The sequence below is a fragment of the Echinops telfairi genome, unplaced genomic scaffold (genome assembly GCF_000313985.2).
Source record: "Echinops telfairi isolate 266 unplaced genomic scaffold, ASM31398v2 ScPeMD7_7468;HRSCAF=8506_0, whole genome shotgun sequence".
Lineage (NCBI taxonomy): Eukaryota > Metazoa > Chordata > Mammalia > Afrosoricida > Tenrecidae > Echinops > Echinops telfairi.
The window spans coordinates 48,882,561-48,906,070 of record NW_022111369.1 but is presented as its reverse complement, the minus strand read 5'-3'; the positions used below and the strand labels follow the sequence as shown (position 1 = coordinate 48,906,070).

General features: G+C 40.6%; 1 protein-coding gene across 2 annotated transcripts in view; it reads left to right on the top strand.

Annotated features, from left to right (window-relative positions):
* Positions 1–23,195, top strand: part of SLC4A4 (solute carrier family 4 member 4) — a 348,568-nt gene extending 325,373 nt beyond the window's left edge. For both annotated transcript variants that reach the window (XM_045284208.1, XM_045284209.1), the window contains 7 exons: positions 160–232; positions 8,808–8,876; positions 12,619–12,792; positions 14,772–14,933; positions 18,418–18,514; positions 21,594–21,673; positions 23,109–23,195. In XM_045284208.1, coding sequence (XP_045140143.1) covers positions 160–232; positions 8,808–8,876; positions 12,619–12,792; positions 14,772–14,933; positions 18,418–18,514; positions 21,594–21,637 — 619 coding nt within the window. In that variant the 3' untranslated portion in view covers positions 21,638–21,673; positions 23,109–23,195. The remainder of the gene's footprint in view (positions 1–159; positions 233–8,807; positions 8,877–12,618; positions 12,793–14,771; positions 14,934–18,417; positions 18,515–21,593; positions 21,674–23,108) is intronic.
* Positions 23,196–23,510: the final 315 nt, after the last annotated feature.

Below are 23,510 nucleotides of genomic sequence, written 5' to 3'. Positions count from 1 at the left end.
GTTATGTGCTGTCTTTAAGCTTGTATTCTATGATATCAGCACTTTTGACATTTTAGCTAAGCATTGCTTTGGTCAATGTTTAATCTTTAGTAGGTTAAAAGATAAGACTGCACTTATGAAAACAAGAGGTAAATGGGTAATCTTTTGATTTTGTTTCAGGGAACAAAGAGTCACTGGAACCCTGGTGTTTATTCTGACCGGCCTGTCAGTCTTCATGGCCCCCATCCTGAAGGTAGATATGTGACATGTGTGCCTCTCCTTCCCGTTCAGCAACCCTGATCACTGGACATGTGAAAACTACCGTTTCCTTATGCAGTACTTAGAAGATTATCATCAGAGTTTTATAAAACACTGAGTTAAGGGTCAGATAAAGCAGAGGCTAACAGAAGACACTTTTAATTTGATTCCCCTCTCACTGCTTCGCCCTTTACCTTACTGTTAGGTTATCAGTCGTTACACTCGTTGGTTCGAATTATGAAGTTGCCGCTATTTAAACATTTTGACTCGTGGAAGTGATCATTCCGTACGGTTGATTCTCATGTTAACTCAGGGTGATCTTTCTCCCTGCAGTGTTTACTCTCCCTGCATTCCTTCCCTGAGTGGACCAGCCGTTGCTGTTCATCGGGCCTCCCATGAGGAGCTTCCATAGCGTTAGTGACTCAGGATCATCATTTTGAATTTTTTAATCCTATTCTTAATTATTGCTGACTGTGTTTCTGTTTTCTTTGAAGCAGAAGGCCTACTCCCCCACCAAGGAAAATTAGAGTAAGATTCCAAAAACCGTAAAACCAAACAGATAGTCATTGAATTGAGGCCGAATCATATCGACCTTACGGGACGTGGCTGCCCATGTGGGTTTCTAAGACTGTAACTCTAGGAGTAGAATTGCCCACATTTCTCCCCTGGAGCCACTGGTGTTTCTGAACTGTGGACTTGCACTTAGCAGGTCAAAGCATAACCACATGCCACTAGGGCTTTTTTTTTTATCATTTTATTGGGGGCTCATACAACTCATCACAAGCCATACAGACATCCATCGTGTCAAGCGCATTTGTACACATGCTGCTATCATCATTTTCAAAACATTTTCTTTCTACTTGAGTTCTTGGTGTAAGCTCATTTCCCCCAACCCCACCCTCCCTCCCTCATGAAGCCTTGATAAATTATAAATTTTTTTTCATGTCTTTCACTGACCGATGTTTCCCTTCACCCACTTTTCTGTTGTCCGTCCCCCTGAGAGGGAGTTATATGTAGATCATTGTGACCAGTTCCCCTTTTCTCCCCCCACCTTCCCCTTACCCACATAATATAACTACTCTCGTTATTGCTCCTGAGGGGTTTATCTGTCCGTGATTCCCTGTGTTTCCAGCTCTTATCTGTACCCGTGTACATCCTCTGGTCTAGCGGAATTTGTAAGATAGAATAGGGGTCATGATAGTGGGGGAAGGAAGCATTAAAGAACTAGAGGAAAGTTGTATGTTTCATCGGTGCTATACTGCACCCTGACTCGCTCATACCTTCCTTGTGACCCTTCTGCTAAGGGATATCCAATTGTCTACAGATGGGCTTTGGGTTTCCACTCTGCACTCCGCTCAAACACATTGATATGATTTTTTGTACTCCGTCTTTGAAGCCTGATACCTGATCCCGTCGACACCTCATGATCACACAGGCTGGTGTGTTTCTTCCATGTGGGCTGATTTCTTGAAAGCAGATCACCAGGCCTTTCTTCTGAGGTGCCTCTGGGTGGATTTCAAGCTCCCATCTTTTGATTAGTAGCTGAGCTCATTAATAATTGGTTCCACCTAGAGCAGTGGTTCTCACCCTTCCTAATGCCACGCACGGCCCTTACATACAGTTCCTCATGTTGTGGAGACCCCCCCAACCATAAAATTATTTTCGTTGCTACTTCATAACTGTAATTTTGCTACTGTTATGAATCATAATGTAAATAACAGATATGCAGGATATATTTTCATTGTTACAAATTGAACATTATTAAACATTAAAGCATACTGATTAATCACAAACAATTGTAATTATATATTGTGAAACATTTATGTGTTTTCTGATGGTCTTAAGCGACCCCTGTGAGAGGGTCTTTGACTCCAAAATGGGTCGCGACCCACAGGTTGAGAACCACTGGTGTATAGTCTCAGAGCCCCACAAGACTCGTTCCACTCCCCCTAGAGGGCCACTAGGAGCTGTAATCAACTTGATGGAGGTGAATTCGGTTTGTTGTAGAACCCCCAGGTTTGGTTTGAACCCACCAGCCCCTCAGAGGGGTAAAGATGGTCTGTCTGCTCCCAGACAAAAGGACAGTCTTGGAAACTATATGGACCAAGTCTTCTCAGGCCTAGAGGGTTGCTGCTATTCAAAATCAACCAAAGAGCAGTGTGTGCGTATATGTATCTACTAGCGAAGTATAGATGGACGGAAATCTTTCCACAGGTTTAAACGTCATTACTCTCACCCATTTTCCTCGTATTTTTACAATACTTTTCATTAGTGCAGTGTAACATTGCAATTCAAAAGAGTCAGGTATGTTTTACAGTCTTTATTGTTACAGCTATCACAAATTGGCTTTAGCACTGGAGACTGCCAGCTGAGTGACCATGCATGATGCCAGAGGGACCCAGAGAGCAGATACTGTATAAATGGCTATTTTTAGGAAGCGAGGCAAGGCTCACATTTTCAACAACGCCTCTTCCTAACTATTTTTCTCACTCTGCATCCAAATATGGTTGCAGAGGAGGGAAAGCTAAAAGCTCTTTTGTTCTTTACAGTGATTCCCTTTGCCTGTTATATGCAAAGCCCCTTGATCCCAGAGGAAGAGATTGGAATACACAGAAAGTAAAAGGAAAAATTCAAGGATTGATAAGCATGAGCTTGCTTTGCCATTTGACTGTCTTTAAGTGATTCCTGTGTTGAGTGATTAGCTGCTAGTGTCTGTATTTGTGGCTATTTCCACTTGGCAATTTTAGGTGTACCCAACGAGCGAGACATGGGACATGTTAGTGAAAACAGATAGTCTAGCAAACATTTTTGTTTGGCAAGCTTTCACCCAAAATGTAGGAAATGAACTTGTTTCATTACTATAGTTTAATATATAATATATAAATATTATCTGAATATATGTAGTATGTATATTATGGAAAATCTAGATTTAAAACCAAGCACAAGAATAAATGTGTCCGACATTAGCTACTCTGATTCATCCTTCAATGAGTAGTAAGGTTAATCCTTGCTTCAGGAACCGCTGCTGCTGATGAAGTCGGCTAATGTCAGACCATGCATACCTGCCCTTCTCCCCTTGGCATGTAGGGCATCCCGCACACCACGCTGGTTGCCTCATTTGAAAAGTCAATGCAGGAGAAAGTGGAGGTTGAGGGTACAGTTTAATGAAAACCTAAATTATTACTAAGTAAAAGGCAGGATTAACAATTAACCTCAAAATTCGCCCAGCAAATGATGCCGGGGGTCACACTGGTGAAGGGAGACTGCCCCCCCCCTTACTGTGTGACTGTATATTATTTAAAGAAGCAGGTGACAACTCCAGAGAATGTTTTTTCTTAAGCAACTACCCTTGAAAAGCAGATCAAATGGATGGATCAAGAGACACGTGTGCCTTTTACTTTTTAAAATCAAATATCTCAACAGCTTCCCTACCTAACCCCCTCCCCCACACATCTTTTACACTTGGTGTGATCAGATGATCATAATAATTATCTTCCATGCAGTAAGCACATAGGAAGTTGTTCTCCCCAGCCACTTTTGCAGGCTTACTTTGAACATGAAGTTTATGACCTCTGTTGCGATCTCTTTGCTGAAATCGGCCTTTTTATGTGGAAGAACAGAGGAATTTTAGTGCACTAGCTTTAAATTCACAAGGATACCCCCTCAACCTGAGCTGGCCAGCGTCATACTGGCTTCAAGGCACTAACTGTTGATTTCTTTCACAACTGTTGGAAGGAAGCAGAACTGCCTTACTCAGCTGGCTAAATAGTTCAGTCTGTGTTTTTTGCTATGAGAATAATATGTTTATATGATTTTCTGTATGGGTGTATAAAACCAAAAACCCGATTCACTACCACCGAGTCGATGCCAACTCATATAGCACAGAGTAGGACTGACATTGTGCGTGGCTGAGGTGAAAATCTTTATGGGAGCGGGAAGACCTGTCTTTCTCCCACAGAGAGGCTGGGGGGTTTGAACTGGGGCATTGTGGTTAGCAGGCCAGCCCCTTGCAAGGTGGAATAGAGACTATAGAGCAGGTAAAATATTTTAAAACTCAGTTCCTTGATTAGAGTTTTGGCATTCTTCTGGCAAACCTAAAGAGATGAAGACCAAGTAAAGTTCACTTTTGCTTCTTTTGCCTTTACTTAAGTTAGTTTATTTTTGAACATGAGTTATGGCTAAAATTTATCGTTAAGATTTGCTTGCTGTTCGAAGATATAGAGGATCATATTTAGCTTGTATTTGGCAAACATTTTTAGATTCTTCCTCCCTGCGAGTCACTCTGCTCACTAAGAGATAAAGAGAAATTACATTATGATTATAATGGTTGCAACCAATATTAAGCTTGGTATTGGACTAAGGATTCTGCACATTTTAAAATTTAGTCTTTAATAATGCCTAAGGAAAAAAGTATGAATTATTTCCACTTTATGTCGATCAGACTAACTTGCGGTGTCACAAAGTTCTTAGATGGGAGAGCCAAGACTCAGACCCAGGTAGTTCCTGCTCCAAACCTAGCCTCATGCTACCATGGTCCGCATCTTTGAAAGTTTAACGTAATACTTGTACCCAAAGAATTCATTTCCCATGAGCGGAAATCTTTCCCTGTGAGACATTTTCACAAAGGAACTCTTCATTGAAGGTCCGCAGAGCAAATCAGCCCTCCATTTCAACAATTCACACACACACACACACACACACACACACACACACACACACACACACCATTATTTTGCTAGGAGATCTCACTACTGAATTCTGTTCTGTGGGCCATATAATCTAAGCATTCTGTACACATTTTAAATTTTATTTTGAAATCGAACCCGTTTATTTAGTTAGCCCTTTTGCATTTTTTCTTATGGAAGTATCTAATAATGCCAGCCAGTCACAGGGAATGATAAGTGAAAGAGTGTGCAGCTCTGCTTACTATATATGCTTTGAAAACACTGGTGACGTGGACTGAATGTGTTCAATTGTCTTAGACTTGATCTTGATATCATTATTCCATTTGGCTGTAAAGTTAACTTTTTCATTTATTATTTAATACGTATTAAATGTTGAATGATTTGTAATATCTCTGTATTTAGCTTTCTGGATGTGATTATTTTTGTAATTTTCTTTATATAATTTTATAATGTAGATGTTCTTAAAATGCTCAAAAGTTTCCTTCATATATTTTAATTTCTCCTCTTTTGCTCTTTAAAAATTTCTAGTTGGTATAGTATAGTATCTTATACCACGCTAAATTAACTTTAAAGGGATGACATCTGTTAAAAACACCTTATTCTTTACTTTCCTTTAAGAAATTTCTAGGGTGTCATGATGGATTTTAAGAATTGACCTTATGATATAAACCAAATATAAATTTTTAAATCCTTCTAACCTGGTAATACTGTCAGGTTTTACCATGATTTCCAAGTTGCACGGTTTTTATTGAGCTGATAAAATAGTTTAAAAAGTGACAATTTCACATGATACTTTTATCATATTAAAGTGGGCCATAATATAACATACTAACCATCTTTGTATGCACTGGCTCTTTTAAACCATAGGCAATAATGTGCGCATGCCTGCCTGCGTGCATGCGTGCGTGATAAAAAGCAATGTCTTCCTATATAAAGCTGTGGCCTCCTATCCTCCATGCCACTCTGGGCTAATGATACTTTATGGTTTTCTTTTGTGGTAGATTTGCTGATATGTCTAATCATACATCCAGAAAGAATAGACCTGGGCAACAAGGGACCGTTTAACTTTTCTTTTGTGTTATGATCATTTTAGAGAAGAGATTTGGCTAGTTTTAGACGAGAGGTGAGAGAGAATGTGGCTAGGAATTACCTTGGTGATTATTTCCTTTCAAGTTAGGAAAATGTTTTACAAAGATTAAAAATAAACTAGTTTTTATAACCTATACTTAACAGTTTTCACCTTCCACCTTTTTTTTAATTTCCCAAAGAATTGAAAGTAAAATAACAAGAAAAAATCATCATATATTAAAGAAAATTGAAGTGCTCTCCCCTACAAATGTTGAAAATTAATGACACAAAGCTTCGTGATTTTTATTTTTTGGTAGAGGCATTGTAAAGGATGAAGACACTCACAGCCTAAGGGAAATGCAAGCTTATCAGAACCCAAGGCCCCAGACAGGCTATGTCCCCTCTGCCTGGTGGCTCCTGGGTATTACAGCAAAGAGGCTTTCCCACCACCGCCACCACCACTCCCACCCCTTAAACATTCTCAGTCACTCCTTTTTTGTCTGGCCTTGAGATCAAATTAGTTATATTAAAATTATTAGCCTTTATTAGAAAAAGCATTAAGAGTTTTATATAAATATGTTCCTCAGAATTGAAGACTTTTATGTCTAACCAATTACAAGTAGAATCAGTCCTGGTGTGTTTTGAATGTCCAGTTCTCCAGTAGTGGCCACCTACCTGAGAAGTAGAAGAGAGGCTGATAAGAATTGTGTTTAGTGAATGGAAGTGGTCGCATTTAACAATTCCTCGTAGGCCACACAACATTTTCTTCTGGCCACTATAGCCTCCTTTGGGTGACTTAATTAAGATCGGTCTGCTGGTGTTATAATTGTCCTATTTTAGCTTTGAAAACTCCTGAAAGTACTTGAATTTCTGTTTAATATGCAAGGTTTTCAGACCCTTTCATTGCCCAGATACAGAAGGTCCCAGCAAGGTAATCCTTTTTCATTTGCTTAGCTACTTCATTACCCAGCGGCATTTGCTAAATGGAGGAAAGTTTAAAGACCTCACATTAGAATTACCTACCAAAGTTTTGTAGTAACAGAAAAGACTTTTTGTTAATTAATGTCTTTGAAAGCCAAACCCACCAGCATCAAGTCACTTGATTCTGGCCCCTGGTGACCGATCCTACCGGGCAGGGCAGAACTGCTCCGTATGGGTTCTGAGGCTGTAAATCTTTCTGAAAGGCTGCTGCTTCTTCCTCATGAGGTGCAGCTGGTAGGTTCAAACTGCCAACCTTTCCATTAAGCAATGTACAATGCTTAAGCCACTGGGCTAACATGGCTCCTAATTAATACATTAATATGTACTAATTCAATTTCAAAAGATCTGTATTAACTCATGGATGTAATTAACCGCTTCCAGATGTTCAGTGATCTTTTCAAGCCGTGCTCTGTTAGTCCTCCTAATAATCCTGAGAGGAAGAAGGGGGCAGCCCTTTGATGTTTGTTTCATTGAAAGAAGCATTTAGACATCAAACTGATAGACCATCTGATGAAGATGTTAATGAAAACCATCCACAGACTGTTATGAAAGTAACTTTGTCTCAAGAGTGAGGCACAGCTCTGCCTCTACCTTACAGTCCATGGGAGCTTCTGGCTTACAAGCAAGCTTTTTTTTCTCTCTAAGAGGAAAGGCAAACAGAACTACTTTTCCTCCTTAGTTAAGAAAAAAATGCTGCCATTATATATAGTTTGTGTACTCGTGTATAAGCCAAAATTTTCAGCACTTTTTTTTATAAATCATTTTATTGGGGGCTCTTACAACTCTTATCACAATCCATACATACATTTATTGTGTCAAGCACATTTGTACATATATTGCCATCATCATTTTCAAAACATTCCCTTACTACTTGAGCCCTTGGTATCAGCCCTTCATTTTTTCTCCTCCCTCCTCTTCCCTCCCTCCCTCTCTCCCTCCCTCATGAAACCTTGATAAATTATAAATTATTATTATTTTTCCATGTCTTGCACTGTCTGATGCCTCCCTTTACCCCCTTATCTGTTGTCCATCCCCCTAGGAGAGGGTTGTAGGTAGGTCATTGTGATCAGTTCCCCCTCTCTCCCCCACCTTCCCTTTACCCTCCTGCTATGGCTACTCTCAATATTGGTCCGAGGAGTTTATCTGTCCTGTCTTCCCTGTGTTTTCCACCTCTTATCTGTATCCGTGTACATGTTCTGGTCCAGCCGGATTTGTAAGGTAGAATTAGGGTCATGATACTGGGCGTGAGGAGGCGTTAAAGAACCAGAGAAAAACTGTATGTTTCATTGGTTTGTGCACATTTTTAATGCAGTTCTTGTGGTAAAATTAGGTGCCTCGGCTGATATTCGGGTTGGCTTATTCTCGAGTATATATGGTAATCATCAAAGGAAAATGACCATTTCCTTTCTCCTTTCTCCTTTCATTTCCCCTCTCCTCTTGTTTGTAGTATAAATGGTTGAGAAATGTATCAATGGATGAGTAAATACATTGATCTGAAGTCACTATATTGTTATAGCAGGAGCCGTGGTGGTATAGTGGGTCATACTTGAGCTGCTAACTATAAGGTCACCAGTTCAGAACCACCTGTCTCGCTGCAGGACAGAGATGCAGCTTTCTACTCTGTAAAGAGTTTCTGAAACCCACAGAGGAAGTTCTACTCTCTCCTCTAGGTTCACTATGAATCAGAGTTCACTCGATGGCATTGAGTTTATATTGTTATATACATGCCCTTTCAGCGTAGTTTGAACCTTTATTTAAACTAGTTCTAACTCCTGAATTCATTGTTGATTGTTCTGTTTTTTAACCTTTTTTCCCCCTTTTTGTGGCCCTTCCTAGTTTATCCCCATGCCTGTTCTATATGGTGTGTTCCTGTATATGGGGGTTGCATCCCTTAATGGTGTGCAGGTAAGTTTTTCATTACATTCTAAGAATAGTAGTTTGTTTGTTTGTTTTTTGTATAGTAGGAGAAATAGCCTGGTCCTTGGTCTTTGAAGAAAAATGATATTAAAAACTGGCTTTTAAATTGTTTTCTATATTCTTTACCATTTCCCTGCTTTTTATATCAGGTAATCAACAAAGTTAGTCTGTTAGTGTACATACCCACTCTTGAGAGACGCTGGGAGAGGTCATTTGTGCGGAAGGCAGGAACTCTAGAACTTTCTTTGTTGCCTCAAGAAAGAATTCTAATCCTTCCCGGGTAATCTTCGCAATCACCATTTGTGCATCCGCCTTCACCCTGTTCCTTTAGGATCTGCTTTTCACACGGCTGTAACCAGTGCTCGAAAGGGTCACACCAATATAAAGATAAAGTCGATATGCTGTGGGCGCCATTTTTGTTGAAAGTTTCAGCTATTCACCACTTGGTTGAAACTGGCTGCCCTCGTTAAAAATCATTAGGAAAAACATTGCAAGAGATTGCTTTTTTCAACTGAGTTTTAATTTAATTGGCACCAGGAAATTGGAAGTACTTCTGCTTTCTGGCACCTTGTTAATTGTAGCCTGATTTAGCACTTACTAATGTTTTAATGGGAAAAGACTGCATGTTCTTTGAACATTGTAAGAATTTATGTGAACCCCTTCAAAATAGTCCTTGCTTTCATTTATTGAATTTTGATTAATTTGGTTTAAAGTCAGATAGAGCTGAGCAAGTGGTCAAATCCCCCAGAAGAGAAAAAGCTGTTAAGATTTTCCCCTGGGGGGGGGGGGTGCATTCAGTAGCGTCCTTCACCACTGGGCTATGTGTTACACTATACAAGCAGTACAAGCTGATTCAACATATATGTGAATGTGACTACATGCACATGAATATGGGTTTTATCTGTGCCTATAAACTTTGGGAAGTACATATTTATAAAACAGACTTCTTTACCAGGTATTATAAATATTTGTCATTATTTCATAAATGATAAAACATGGAACATTCAAGTGAATGAGTCTGACTATTGTTTGGCCTTAACAAGCCTCTCTGCCTCTGAAATGTGACTGTACGTGTTCGAGGAAGAGGAGCAACCGGTTCTTTCTGGCTCAGCCCCGAGCTGGGAATATTTGCGTTTTCACCCCAGATCCACTGCATTCTAGTCTACATTTTAGTACGATGCCGAAGGTAAATCTTAAGGAGAGCTTAGGAAAAGGTCAGTTCTGATTCAGTATCCCAGCGGTCCCCGGGCTACAGCAGGAGCCTATGCCGTAAAGGATTTGTAGACCCCATGCTCGTCATTTATTAATTTAGCGTTAGGTAAAGAAAGTCAAAAAGCCTTTGCAGCCATTTAAATGCAACACATGCAGCAAATGAAGGTGGTTTTGATGAGGAATTTGTTGAGTATGGGTCGATTCAAGGAGCCCTGGTGGCACTGTCAGGGAGACCTTGGACTACTAACTGCAAGGTAGGTGGTTCAATACCCCAGCCTAACCTCAGGGTGAAAAAAAAGTGAGGCTGTCTGTTCCCATTAGATTCACAGCCTCTGAAACCCTACAGAGGATCCCTACGAGTGAACCCACTCGCTCAATAGGAACTTGTTTCAGTCATTGTGCAATGAGGGCAAATTTGCACAACATCAAAGCAGAGCTTGGGAGAAGGCAGTAAGCCCCTGCTCAAAGATGGTGGCACCTCCATTCCAGAGGACCGCCAACCATGCTGCTTGAAATGTGTTGACTCTCCACCGTCTTGCCAGTGACACAGTCTTATGCTCCAGACTCCTGAAGGAGCTTACTTTGCCGCTTCCTCGTCTCCCATTTCAGGCCTTAAACCAGTGCATTTTCCTGTTCTGGTTACCATAAAGAATCACTGAGAATGGTACCATCTCCTGCCTCTTCCTGTTTGTTTCATCCACCATGACAGAACTGGTCTGAAGCTCCAATGAAAGAGCAAGTCAGAGTTTTCTTTAAGTCAGACATCAGTCTGCCTAGGATTGCTTGTGTTTGAGGTGCAAACAAACCCAGATTCTCAGCAGGGGGTCAACCAGAATGTACCCTGCTTCAGAGTGCTTTATCTATCCATGATTGGTACTTAGAATATGCTTATTAAGTTAAATAGAAGGGAAGAATCATCCATTTCTGTTAATAGAACCCGACTGAAGGAACAGATAGGGAATTTCTTCAATTCTGAAATGCTTTTGCACCATTTTTTCTTACCTTTCTCTTTTTAATACCTTTTAAAGATATTTTTTACAAGATTTTATTTAGCAAGACAATTTGTAACCCAATCTTTATAAATGAGAAACCCATCCCCTTCAGTTAAAATTAGCCTCGGACAAAGAAGGAAAACAGTTTAGATAGGACAATCTAATAGAATCAAACTAATCTAATAGATCGCGAGTGGGAAACTTTTTTTTTCCGCCAAGTGCCATTTGGATATTTATAACATAATTTGCAGGCCATACAAAATTATCAACTTAAAAATTAGCCTGCTATATTGGGTCAAACAACTAATTCAGCCCTAATACAAATGGTTGGAACTGCTTCTCTTTAATGAGACATGTGATGTTAATTGGTATTGATGATTTCATGGGCCGTGTACAACCTGCAGGCCGGACATTCCCTCCTCCTTTTATAGAGGGTTGTCTGTGCAAGGGCAGTTTGCTTTTATAGATCCCTTTTCTTTCCAGAGTGAGGCTTTCTCCATGTTCCTAATCGATTCCCATCTTACAACATAACATGCGATTCAACCGCTGTTTACTGACCCTCTGCTATCTCAGAGGCCCTATCCTATGTTCTTAACGATCATCCTCATCCTCATCCTCATCCTCTCAACACAACGCAGTAGTTCCTCTTTGAAGCATAGTGCTTGGCAAGCAGGTGCCCAGTTGTGATTTTAGTACATATAAGTGAGAGTGTGGTCATCCTTCCTTGAAATAAATACCTAGTTGTTTATATTTCACAACTCATTGTAACATTGATGTGATTTGTTGCTGAAAAAAAATGATAGTACATTGTTGAACTTGGTAGCGATGCCATAGATAAATAATGCAAAATGCATGAAATTAGAAACTGATTCCCCTTTTCACGTTGAATTTTTTTTTAAGAATTCTTGAAATACATCCCTAAAATGTATATTCTGTGTAGAATTATCTCCTCCTATTCCAGACAGGACAACTGAGACACAGAAAAATGCATGAGTTTGAGAGCTTTATTGAGTGGATTGCCACTAACATGGGCACCAGAACCTCCCTTCGGAGGCTCAGATAATAAAAGTAGAAACTAAGAGATGAGCATCTAGAATTTATATGTTGTGTTGTTGCTTATATCTTTGATTAAGTACAACATTATCTCCTATGTCTGCATAAGATCCTTATGGAGAGATAACAAAAGCTAGATGTGCCTTATGTCTTACAGTAACTGTGCTAGACTAAATTTCTGCATTCTCAAACCAGTGCTTTGTCCCTGGAAAAGGACACTCCTTCACTAAGTATAAATCACTTGTGGTTAGTTCGGATCAGTGAATATGGCGTTGTGTACTAGATCCTGAAATAATGCAGGTTTGCTTTCTTCTAGACTAAATTTCTGCATCCTCAAACCAGTGGAAAAGTCCCTGGAAAAGGACACTCCTTGCCTAAATATAAATCGCTTGTGGTTAGTTCGGCTCAGTGAATAGGGCGTGTGTACTAGATCCTGAAATGATGCAGTTTTGCTTTCTTCCTGCCTTCCCCAGTTCATGGATCGCCTGCAGCTGCTTCTGATGCCCCTGAAGCATCAGCCCGACTTTATCTACCTGCGTCACGTGCCGCTGCGCAGAGTGCACCTGTTCACTTTCCTGCAGATGGTGTGTCTGGCGCTGCTCTGGATCCTAAAGTCAACTGTGGCTGCTATCATTTTTCCAGTCATGGTAGGGACCCTTTAACTGAACCTACTTATGACAACATATAGCTCTCGTATGGCTATTGGGAAATCTAAGGCCCACCCATGTGTATTTAATTGTGCTTCTAATTTTTCCCACTTTGACTTGGGAAAGCTCTGCTCCCAATACGATTAGAAGCTAGGAAACCCGATGGGACAGTGTTAGGAGATATGCTGAGTCGAAATAGATGTGCTAGCATACAATAGCACAATGCCTAATACATAGTAGACACAAGCACAAGTTAGGTTTTATGATTTTTTTAATATGTGTCGTTGGGCTGTGGCCCACAAGGTCAGCAGTTCAAAATCACCAGCTACCCCATGGGAGAAAGACGAGGCTTTCTACTCCTGGGAAGAGTGATAGTCTTAGAAACCCACAGAAGCAGTTCTACCCTGTCCTAGAGGGTCACTACGAGTCAGCATCGACTCGATGAGAGTGAGTGAGAACAGGTAGAGTACAGTTCAGTCCAAATTTAGAGAGGTTTCATGACTTTCGAAATGTCATCTAGGGTTTTTTCTTCAAGAATAAATCCTAGAGTCAAAGATACAGAGTTCAAGAATACTTGCTTTGGAGGTCGACAAGTTGGACTATTGGTATCTTTATCAGGCTTTGTGACCTAGGACAAGACACTTACTGTTTCTAAGCTTCAGTTTCCTCAGCTGAGAAATGGAGATGATAAAGTCTGCCCAGGGTTGTCTAGAGAGTAACTGAGATGCCAATGTTTAGCATAGCATGTGATACACGGTAAGCTTCAGAAACCCTAGGGAGAGTCACTGTGAGTCAGAGTCAGTGAAATAGCAGTGGGCAGTGGGGAAGCAATTAATGGTAGTGATCTCAGTGAAAAGTTGTGGTGACCCCGTGTGGTTGGAGCGGAGCTGTGCGCCACAGGGTTGGCAAGGCTGTGACCTCCCAGAAGCGGGTTGGCAGGTCTTCACTCTAGGTCAATAGTTGTCAACCTTCCTAATGTCGCAACCCTTTAATACAGTGCCTCATGTTGTGGTGACCCCCCCAACCATAAAATTATTTTTGTTGCTATTTCATCACTGTCATTTTGTTACTGTTATGAATCGTCATGTAAATATCTGATATGCAGGATGTATTTTCATTGTTACAAATTGAACATAATTAAAGCATCGTGATGAATCATAAAACAATACGTAATTATATATTGTGAAGTATTTATTTCTAATGACAAAATAAATGAAATGTTGTCTTGAAGCATGGTGTAGCATGGGTACCCGTCTTCACACCGGGTACTCGTATGTGGGCGTATCTGCATGTGGTCGGACCCACCTGGAGACGGATAGAGGAGCGGTGTCCGGTTCCTAAGACCATCAGAAAGATGTTTTTTTCCGATGGTCTTAGGCGACCCCTGTGAAAGGGTCGTTTGACTCCCAAAGGGGTCATGACCCACGGGTCTAGCTAGCTTTGAACCATCAGCCTGTCAGTCAGAGTCTCCTGTTGAACTCTGCAGCGCCAGTGACACCTGCTTGAAATAGTCTGTGCGAACAATCAAGGGACACTGCACTTACAAGAGTTTCAAGATGTTTTATGATGCTGTGTGCTCTACAGAGTTTCTTGACTTTCAAAAGCTTGCACAGTATTTTAATTGTGAATAATTAGAAACCCTATATAGGCTACCTTTCCCTTTGAGCTTTTCAATATTGTATTTAACATAATGACAAGAAAGGAAGCCATTCCAAATATAATGATTTCACATTCAAATGGTAAGCCAATGAGATTATACTTTTCAGAGAACAACAAGTGACTTTTAGCTAAGCCTTCCCTGAGCCCACCTTCACCACGAAGGAAATGTGCAGGCAACCCAACCCACAGGAGCCATAGGAAGACTGTCCTGTGTGAACCATGCCCGACAGAGACCTTCCTGCTTGAAGTGGCATGGCTGTACTCGCAATGGCTTCCGCCAGCAGGGCACTCTTTCATACGTTTTGCATTTCTCCTCCCAGATCTTGGCACTTGTCGCTGTCAGAAAGGGCATGGACTACCTCTTCTCCCAGCATGACCTCAGCTTCCTAGATGACGTCATTCCAGAAAAGGACAAGAAGAAGAAGGAGGATGAGAAGAAGAAAAAAAAGAAGAAAGGAAGCCTGGACAGTGACAACGATGATGTAAGGAGCTTCCCGGAACTTCACAGTAAAGTCACAAATGTAAAACAAGGGCAATAAAATTATAGGTCCTGATGAGACATGTGTGAGATGAAGAGCTGAGTTCTAAGAGGGCATACCTAACCATGTCACATGTCCTTCCCGGGCCCTCTCCTTGACCTTGATTTTTCCTCTTTCATGTTTTCTATTTTCTCAAGTCTTTCACTAATGCTGAAGACATTCAAAGTGACACGCTGACTTCCAAAAATACATCATTTTCTTAATAATCCACTGTAAAGGAAATTTGGATAGTCATGCTCTAAACTGTGTCTGCATGTTACAGATAATCTGGGCTTATATTTGAAGGACTAGCTGTCAAATGATTGTATCTTACATTAAGCAGAATGTGGGCCGACCTTGGTGACCTCATCCACATGATCTGTCTGCTTGAGTAGACCAGCCAACACAATGTCCTACTTTTGTATTCATACTAACACGATGGAGGATTCTTTCTCTGAAACGCTTGAGTAAAAGGGAAAAAAGGCTGTGAGTTTGGAACCTTTTTATATAATTGTAGTGTTCACTGTCAGTCCAGATGGCCCTCCTGCAACTGGGCCTTTCAGTGAAGACATAAAATTATTGCCCGTTTCCTTTCTCCAAGAGACTCCTTTGCAGAAACACAGATGCTTCGCTCGGGGTCTGTCCTAAGTGCTAGAAGAGAAGCTGGAGTGTGTTTTCCTTACATGCATGCACACGCACAAGCACACGCATGCACGCAGACACGCAACTTCCCCGATGGCCTATTGAAAGGACTGCCCACATGACGTTTTCTGTGTGAAGATTCAACCCGGATTTTAAGCAGTGTGCTGGGCCATTTGTTTTTCACATCACCTGCTGTAAAGCGGGTCTCGAGTTGTTTTTCGTATGTAGCTCCTCTGTGGTTGACATGTGGATTGATAATGCTGACCTTATCCCTAACCACCTGGCTAATTTTTGTTGTTGTTTTAAGTACAGACTTTTATTCTTTCTACCCCGTCCCCCACTCACCACCACCATAAGATGAAAAGTTTTAGACTGAGAAATTTTGGATCATTGTCCCATGTCTACACAGCCAGAGGTGGCCAAACTAAAATTCTAAATTAGGGCTTATTAGAGGCAAATAATCAGGCTATCTGAGCATATTCTATTTGGACAGCTTGGAAAGAATACAGTGAGGGAGGGCAACAGGCAGGTTAGATCTCATATGAATTAATCCAATAATAAAAGGCTAACTCTACAAGGCACATTTAACTACAGAGAACATCAGTCTGAGGGAGCTTTGACAACTGTCATGAGAAAAAGTGGATGGATCTTCTGTTTCCAATAATGACAGAAAAAGAGGGAATGTGTTTCCGTTGGTGCTATTAAGAAAAATTGTTTGTTTACACATTTGAGTAGAAATCAAACTTTGAAGTAAATTTCCGGACCAGTCAGGATTTTTCTTTTAAAGGCTGTCTGAAGTATGAAGATAGCTAAAGCAGCGTTTCACCTTGACTTTTCTAAACAGGTACTGCAGCTATGGACACGGGTGCTCAACTGACAAGTCCTGCCTGACACATTCGAAGGCATGAAGTAGTAGTAGGGAATTCTCTTTTCTAACAATTTTCAGTAAAAAATATATTATTTCAGTATCAAATTTAGGGAGTGTCTTATATTTCATGCTCACTAGTACCAAATCAAAGGAGTATCTGAGAAACCTTTGATTTTTGCATTTGATATCAACAAATTCATACCTTATTTAAATGATTATGTGCTTTTATTCACCTCAGAGTGACCTTTTAGGACAGACCAGAAATGTCCCTTTGGGGAGGCTGCAAATCTTCCCGGGGGCACAGTCGTATTTTTCTCCTGGGGAGTACCTACTGGTTTCAAACTGCTGACCTTGCATTTAGCAGCCTAATGATTATCCCCTACATTAAGTTTGGTTTGGGGTTTGATCTTTTTATTAATGATATTTACCTTTTATTAATGATATTTTCTGTATTCAGTTCCCTTTTTCCAGCTCCAGATTTCTTGTAGATAATGCTACATTTTGCCTGTTTCTTCCTCTTTTCTCTTCTTCCCCTAAAAGAAAACTGATTTACATATTTCTTCTTAGCGAACCCAGCCCATGTGTGAAGCAAGTTCCATTTGTTGATTTGCTATTTGAGGTTTCTACATTTGGAAAGTAGCTTTTCGGATCGTCCCCGCCCTGTCTCATAATGTGGGGTCTGTGCATCCAGGGAGCCACCTGGAGTCTTGGAGCTCCAATATTTTGAGCGCAGTGGAAATTACAATGTGCCAGCATTTGCACCATCCGTAGTCATTTGAGTGTGTCTGGTATTCTGTGCTTAATGGTTGGTTGCCAGCCTATCCATCTATACATGATAATATTTTGGCAAATGTTTGAAATACTGTAATAGGACATGTCTCTCTTAGAATTCTTACACAAGTAGATGCATGTGGCATCTTCTGGGGTTTTTTTGTTTGTTCTTTTACATTTATTATCCGAATCTTCTAAGAAAATTACATCTCTTTCACCTCTTCAGATCCATTTATAAAGGAATTTTCGACGTGGAATAATCAGCTTTGTGTTAAGATTTTATTTTCCCTTTGTTTTCTTTGAACCCCAGTTCTCATGTTTCTTTCAAAGAGAGTCTTTTGATATTTTTGTTACAGGAAATAATTGGATCATTTCAAGAAAAACATAGATTTGGATTCAGCATTAAAGATTGTATCAAATAAAACAAAGAAAAAACATCAAAAAGTTATCAACTGGTTGAAATATAGTACAGCTTTGACAGAGGGCCCCTCTTTAACTGCCGAGCTGTACACGATTTGATGCTGGCAGCATTCTTTTCAGATTATTTTTCTCATATTTTGTTTAAAAATTCAACAATCTTCAGGACAAACTAATTGAAATGAAATTTTACCAGTAGCAATATTGAGTGGAGTAGTCGACTCCCTCCAGATCCTCTGCACGTGATATGGAAGGCCACGCGACAGCCGAGATGGAGAAGGGAGTTAGGGGTCATCCATTTCCTGGAAACAGAGCCAAAGAACATAAACACAACAAGAATTTCAACACCAAAATAAGGCTTAGAAGGGTTCCTTGAATGTGCGAACAGAGAAGATGTCTTCTGTTTTCTCCTTGAGATTATTTGTTTCACACTTACATCAAAACCATGCAGTTTGTTGATTGGGAATTGGGTTGCTAGAGAGCTTTAGACTTGCTTGAAATGGTAGGGATCTCCACTTGATATAGTTCTAGTTTTCGTCAACCCAGCCCCACACACGCAGCAGAGGGGAAAATAAACATGTTGCCCTGGTGGAGGGTTCGAGAAGCTTGCAAAGGGTGAAAGAGTACATCCAGGACTTTTCTTCTTCCTACCATGTATTTGATCGTCTGCTAGGTTTGATCTGTTCTGGGAGGTCGTGAGCACTGTAGCGTAAAAACATTCTAAAAACTTTTGTCCATTTTCGTTCACAGTCTGACTGCCCATACTCAGAAAAAGTTCCAAGTATTAAAATTCCAATGGACATCATGGAACAGCAGCCTTTCCTAAGTGATAGCAAACCTTCCGACAGTGAGTAGAACTACCCTCTTGCACGCCTGCTGAATATGATTTGCACTTGCAGAGAAAAAAAACATTAGAACTGCCCATCTCCATTAATTTTCCTTATGTTTGCTCTTTGTTTTCTATGTGAGATGTACACTTCATTATCAGACCTTATTGTTACATCCCTTGAGTTTCATTCTTAACTCATTCCTTTCATCCACAACTTTAAATTTTGTGTTTTCTCTCTGGCCCAAGTCATCACCAGTTTCTCAATGGCTGGACTCATAACCTGGTTTTTTATTCACTTTCTTCCTTCTGCTGGTACTGAAAACTTGCAGCTTCTAGTCCTACATCACTGTCTGTTACTGTTTGTCTTCCTTAGGTTTCGCTCAATGACCAAATCAGCTCAAAAGATAAATTGCATCACGGGGCTCTCAAATGATCAATGAATCCATTGCTAAAATTGAGAATTTGGAATAATTGTTATTTTCAATTAAATTGGAAATCATGAGCAACCTTTTTTAGGTATACTTTATAAGCGGCACGCCTTTTCTTCCTAATTTTTTTGTTTGTTTGTTTTACTTCTGAATGCAAACACTTTCCGTAACTGTGCTGCTTTTTCTAGCTTATGGTCTGGTACGGTATTATGGTTTGTGACAGGTTATCTTTTCTGTTGTAATTGATGTAATATGCCATTTTCAAAGGACAAAAACTTCTCTTGTTGCATTAGTGAATATCTTAAGCTTTTCAAAAACCAGGTAGTAGTATTGACTGCAAACTACTGTGCACTTTGAGATTGCAGCTCCATAGAGGCTTTAGAGTGCATTGCTCTCTTACAGGAAAAAAGACCCCTGCTGAGGCTCATAGTTAATTCTGCTTGACAATGTAACTTCAATAGCAGGTTTCCAAGAAAAGTTTGAAATTACTATTTATGGGAAAGATGGGCATATTAATTATCTATTGCTGAATAACAGATTAGTGTAAAAATTTAAACAACAAACAGCTATTTTCTCACACAGCTTTGAAGTTCAAAATGTTAAGGGTAGCTGAATTTCGTGAGTCTGGTTTAGGGCATTGCATGAGAGCGCAGCTGAGCTCTTGCCTGGGGCTGCAGTCTCTGAAGGTGGGACTGGAGCAGGGGAATTTCAGGTTCTAAGGTCAATGGTAAGACCAGGAAACTCAGTTCCCTCTCATGTGAGTTTCTCCTTAAGGAGATACTGCTGACAGGACTTCCCTCAGAGCAATAAAGGAGAGACGGAGAAAAAACACAATAAAAGCTGTATGTTTCTCGGACGACCATAGTTCAGAAGTAACAGTCCACCACTTTTGCCATGTTTTCTCGTTTACATCAACTGACCCCAGTAAACTGTGGCAAGTTATATCACAAAGACACAAGTACGAGAAAACAGTGAGAAATCACATTTTTAAAAACACAACCATATCTCAGAATGGTAACATACAAGAGGGTACCCCCAAAAACCTTGATTTTTTTCTCCAAAGCTATGTATTTAACTTCTTCTTCATTTTTTAACATAACAACCTTACCACCCTCAAAGTACTCTCCATTACACTTAATATGTGTGTCACATCTGCGATTCCATTCTTGTACACATTTTTCAAACTCATCTGTTTGGATGGCTGACAGCACCTCCCTTGATTTTTTTCTTCACCCCTTTTATGTCATCAAATCCCTGTCTCTTCTTGTCCCTCTTCATTCATGGGAACAAAAAGAAGTCACACAGAGTGAGGACAGGTGAGTAAGGTGCGTGGGGCAAGAGAGGCATGCTGTTTTCTGCCCCAAACTGACGCACTGAGATGAACAGCATGAACAGATGCACTGTCGTGGTGGCAAAATCAGTCCCCTTGTCTGCCACAAATCAGGCCTTTTTTGTCGCATGCTGTTACAGAACGCTTTTCAGATCCTCTAAATAGAAAGCTTGATTAACAGTTTGGCCTGGTGAAATGAACTCCAAATGCTCTATCCCTCTCACATAAAAAAAAAAATTTGCATCAGTTTTTGGGGTGTACCCCCTCGTATCACCAGTTCTGCCACATTGTCTTGGAGATGTCCACCCCCCACCCCCACCCCCCGCCCGGTACAATGTGGGACATGAGCTTAGAAGGACAGAAATCCTAGGAGGTGGACATCCCAGCGAGCCATCTTGGAGGCTAACTTACATACTGGGTTTAAAGGATAAAGTGTTAAAACAGTCTCACCTTTGGTATCCAATTTAAGATTTAAATTTTGCATACTCTTTTCAATGGGATTTCTTTTTCTTTTTAAAAAAAATCTCTATAGCATTAATGATAAAAGGAGACTGTAAAATAAGGGGGCTTCAAAAAACTAGTGGAAATATTGAATGAAAAAATCATGGAATTTTCCACAGACCCTTTGAAGCCGCCTCATGAATAAAGGCCTTTAAAGTTGGCATCCTAGCCTGGAATACCCTAAGTACAATTTAAAGATGGCTTTAAAAAGTCTTTATTCAGAATTGGAGGCTTTTGGAAAAAGTTAAGGGAAGTTTTATTATGTAGTGCTAATGGTTATTTACCCTCAGGAAGGTGGTGGTGGTGGGGCAACTTTAAAAGGATACAAATGAATTGATTTATTAGAAATTTACTTAAGCAAAATAAGCACATTTATTCAAACAAAAATATTTTGTAATGTCATATTGATCATTCAAAATCTGTAAAAGAAAAAATAGATATAAAGGAAGTGGTACTTTTCTCCAGTGTATCTCGGGTGGCGTGTTCCACTTGAATAACCGCAGGTGGACAAAAAAGCCAGGCCAAGTCTTGGACACCCACCTCTGTGCCCTCGCCATCAAGAGACCATTCCTCTTTTTCCCTCCTTACTATCAGGAGCCCAAGGGTCCATCCCAGAAAATCTAGAGTAGAGGAAGCTACAGGATCTTGGCCTCATTAGACTACTTAGATTCTTAGTTTGATAAAATATCTATTTCAATGTTCTCAAGTGGTCTGTCCTCTTTAAAATCGTGACAAATATGTCAGTGAGGGGGTACAGACTGACTTTGGCAAACACTTTTATCTTTACTCACTGAAGACTTACCGCATATGATTTCTTAATTTTTTTTTTTTCCTCCAGGAGAAAGATCACCAACATTCCTTGAACGCCACACATCATGCTGATAAAATTCCTTTCCTTCCGTCACTGGGCATGCCAAGGTACAGCCCCGCCCGGGGTTTTGGGTTCCATGGGACCATCGATTGTCCCACACATATGTAGTCTCTGGTGGCTATTTCCAGAGCTCTTTTTCTGATTCCATTCCATGATTTATCTTAAATAAATTACCGAGTCTGCAAGTCTCCCCCCGGCTTTTGTTGGTGGAAAGCACCCCAAGCGACCCATGCCCACCTAGAAATGATGGAATCTTTTGTGTCCATTACGTTAGAGCTCGGGCTCACCTGTGACTTAGGGGTAGCTGGCATTTCCTGGCGGCTCTCCTTCAGTAGTTTCCTTCAGTCTCCCAAGGGATTTCAGGTCCCATTTACATTTTAAAAAGAGTAAAATCTCTTTGACTTAATATAAGCACACACCCTCCCCTGCCACTTTAACCTCTGCTGGTACAGGGGTAAGCCCAAAAGTATTGCTACGAAATCAGAGAAACCTTTATTAAACAGAAGTATTAAAGTGTGAAGCTGTTTTCTTTGCATCGCCTCTGTCTAGGTCCATGCACTTGTGAACGTGGTCCTTCCACCTCTCTTAGGTCTATGCCACATGAAAACAGCTATCTTAGCACCCTTGAAAGATGCAAACTGGGTTCCTTCTAAATGTTCTTGGAGTTTGGGAAACAAAAAGGAGTCTGAAAGGGCACGATCAGGGCTGTCTGGTAGATGGATAGGTTTCTCCTGAGATTCGCATCGGACAGCCCTCGCTGCCCTGGGGAAATGGGCGGTGCCTCCTTGTTGACGGGGGACAAAATCCTTGGTGCAGCTCTCACAGCCTTTCTCAGCATTGTGGTTTTCCATTTTCTTACATTTTTGTCCTAATACGCCTTCATGATTGTCCTTTGTGCTAAGGGAAAATCTGCCAAGATGATCCTTTTAGAATAATAATAAGCCAGTTGTCATAAACTTTTGAATTTATTTCTCTGCTTCGAATGTAATGAGCCCAGCAGATCCCCTAAGAAGCCACTGTTTTGATTTGGCATTTTAAAAGAAAATTATTCATCATCATTATTATTATTGTTAATTTTGCAAGGGATCCAAAGGAGAAAAACACAAGTGCGTCACTGAAGAGAACTTGTGTGCAGTTGCAGTCACTGGTGACAGAGGCATATGGAAGCATGATCTTGGGGGGCACTAGATGTGTGCCCGTATGTGCTGCAACCTGAGTAGCAATACTTTTTGACTTACCCTCCCCTTGACTCATCGCTGATAGTTCCCCTTCCCCGTTTCTTTCTTTCTTTATGATATTTTTACTTGATTCTTAACCCTACCTTTATCCCATTTAAATGATCGATTCGTTTGAGTAAGGAAGGGCGAGATGAGTGTTTAACAAAGGAAGAGCCCCTGTTTCTGTACGATGCATAGACCGTGCCTCAGTGGTGGCAGAAACGCCATGACCTTACTTGTGCCTTTCTTTTCCTTTTCCTCCTAGCCCTCCGAGAACTCCGGTCAAAGTTGTGCCTCAAATTAGAATAGAAATGGAGCCTGAAGACAATGATTATTTCTGGAGGAACAAGGGAACAGAAACTTCATTGTAACCTGTTTATTTTCCTGAAAACTGACAGTTGTTCTTCTTTGTGTTCTTCGTTATTTTCCCCCCTCTGGTTCTTTGTTTTTAAAGTTGTGTTTGTTCTGTTGGGCTCACTGGCCAAATACTATAGGGCTCTCCCTGCTTTTCTTGTGCACGGGGAACATCCAAACCTAGTGCACCATTCCTTTCCTGACGCGTCTTCCTTCGTTTCGGGGGCTTTCAAAATGGCCTCTGACATCCCGATTTCCGTCACTCAAGACATGCACAGACCTGCCCCTCTCTGAAGCAGAGGGCAAAAAGTGT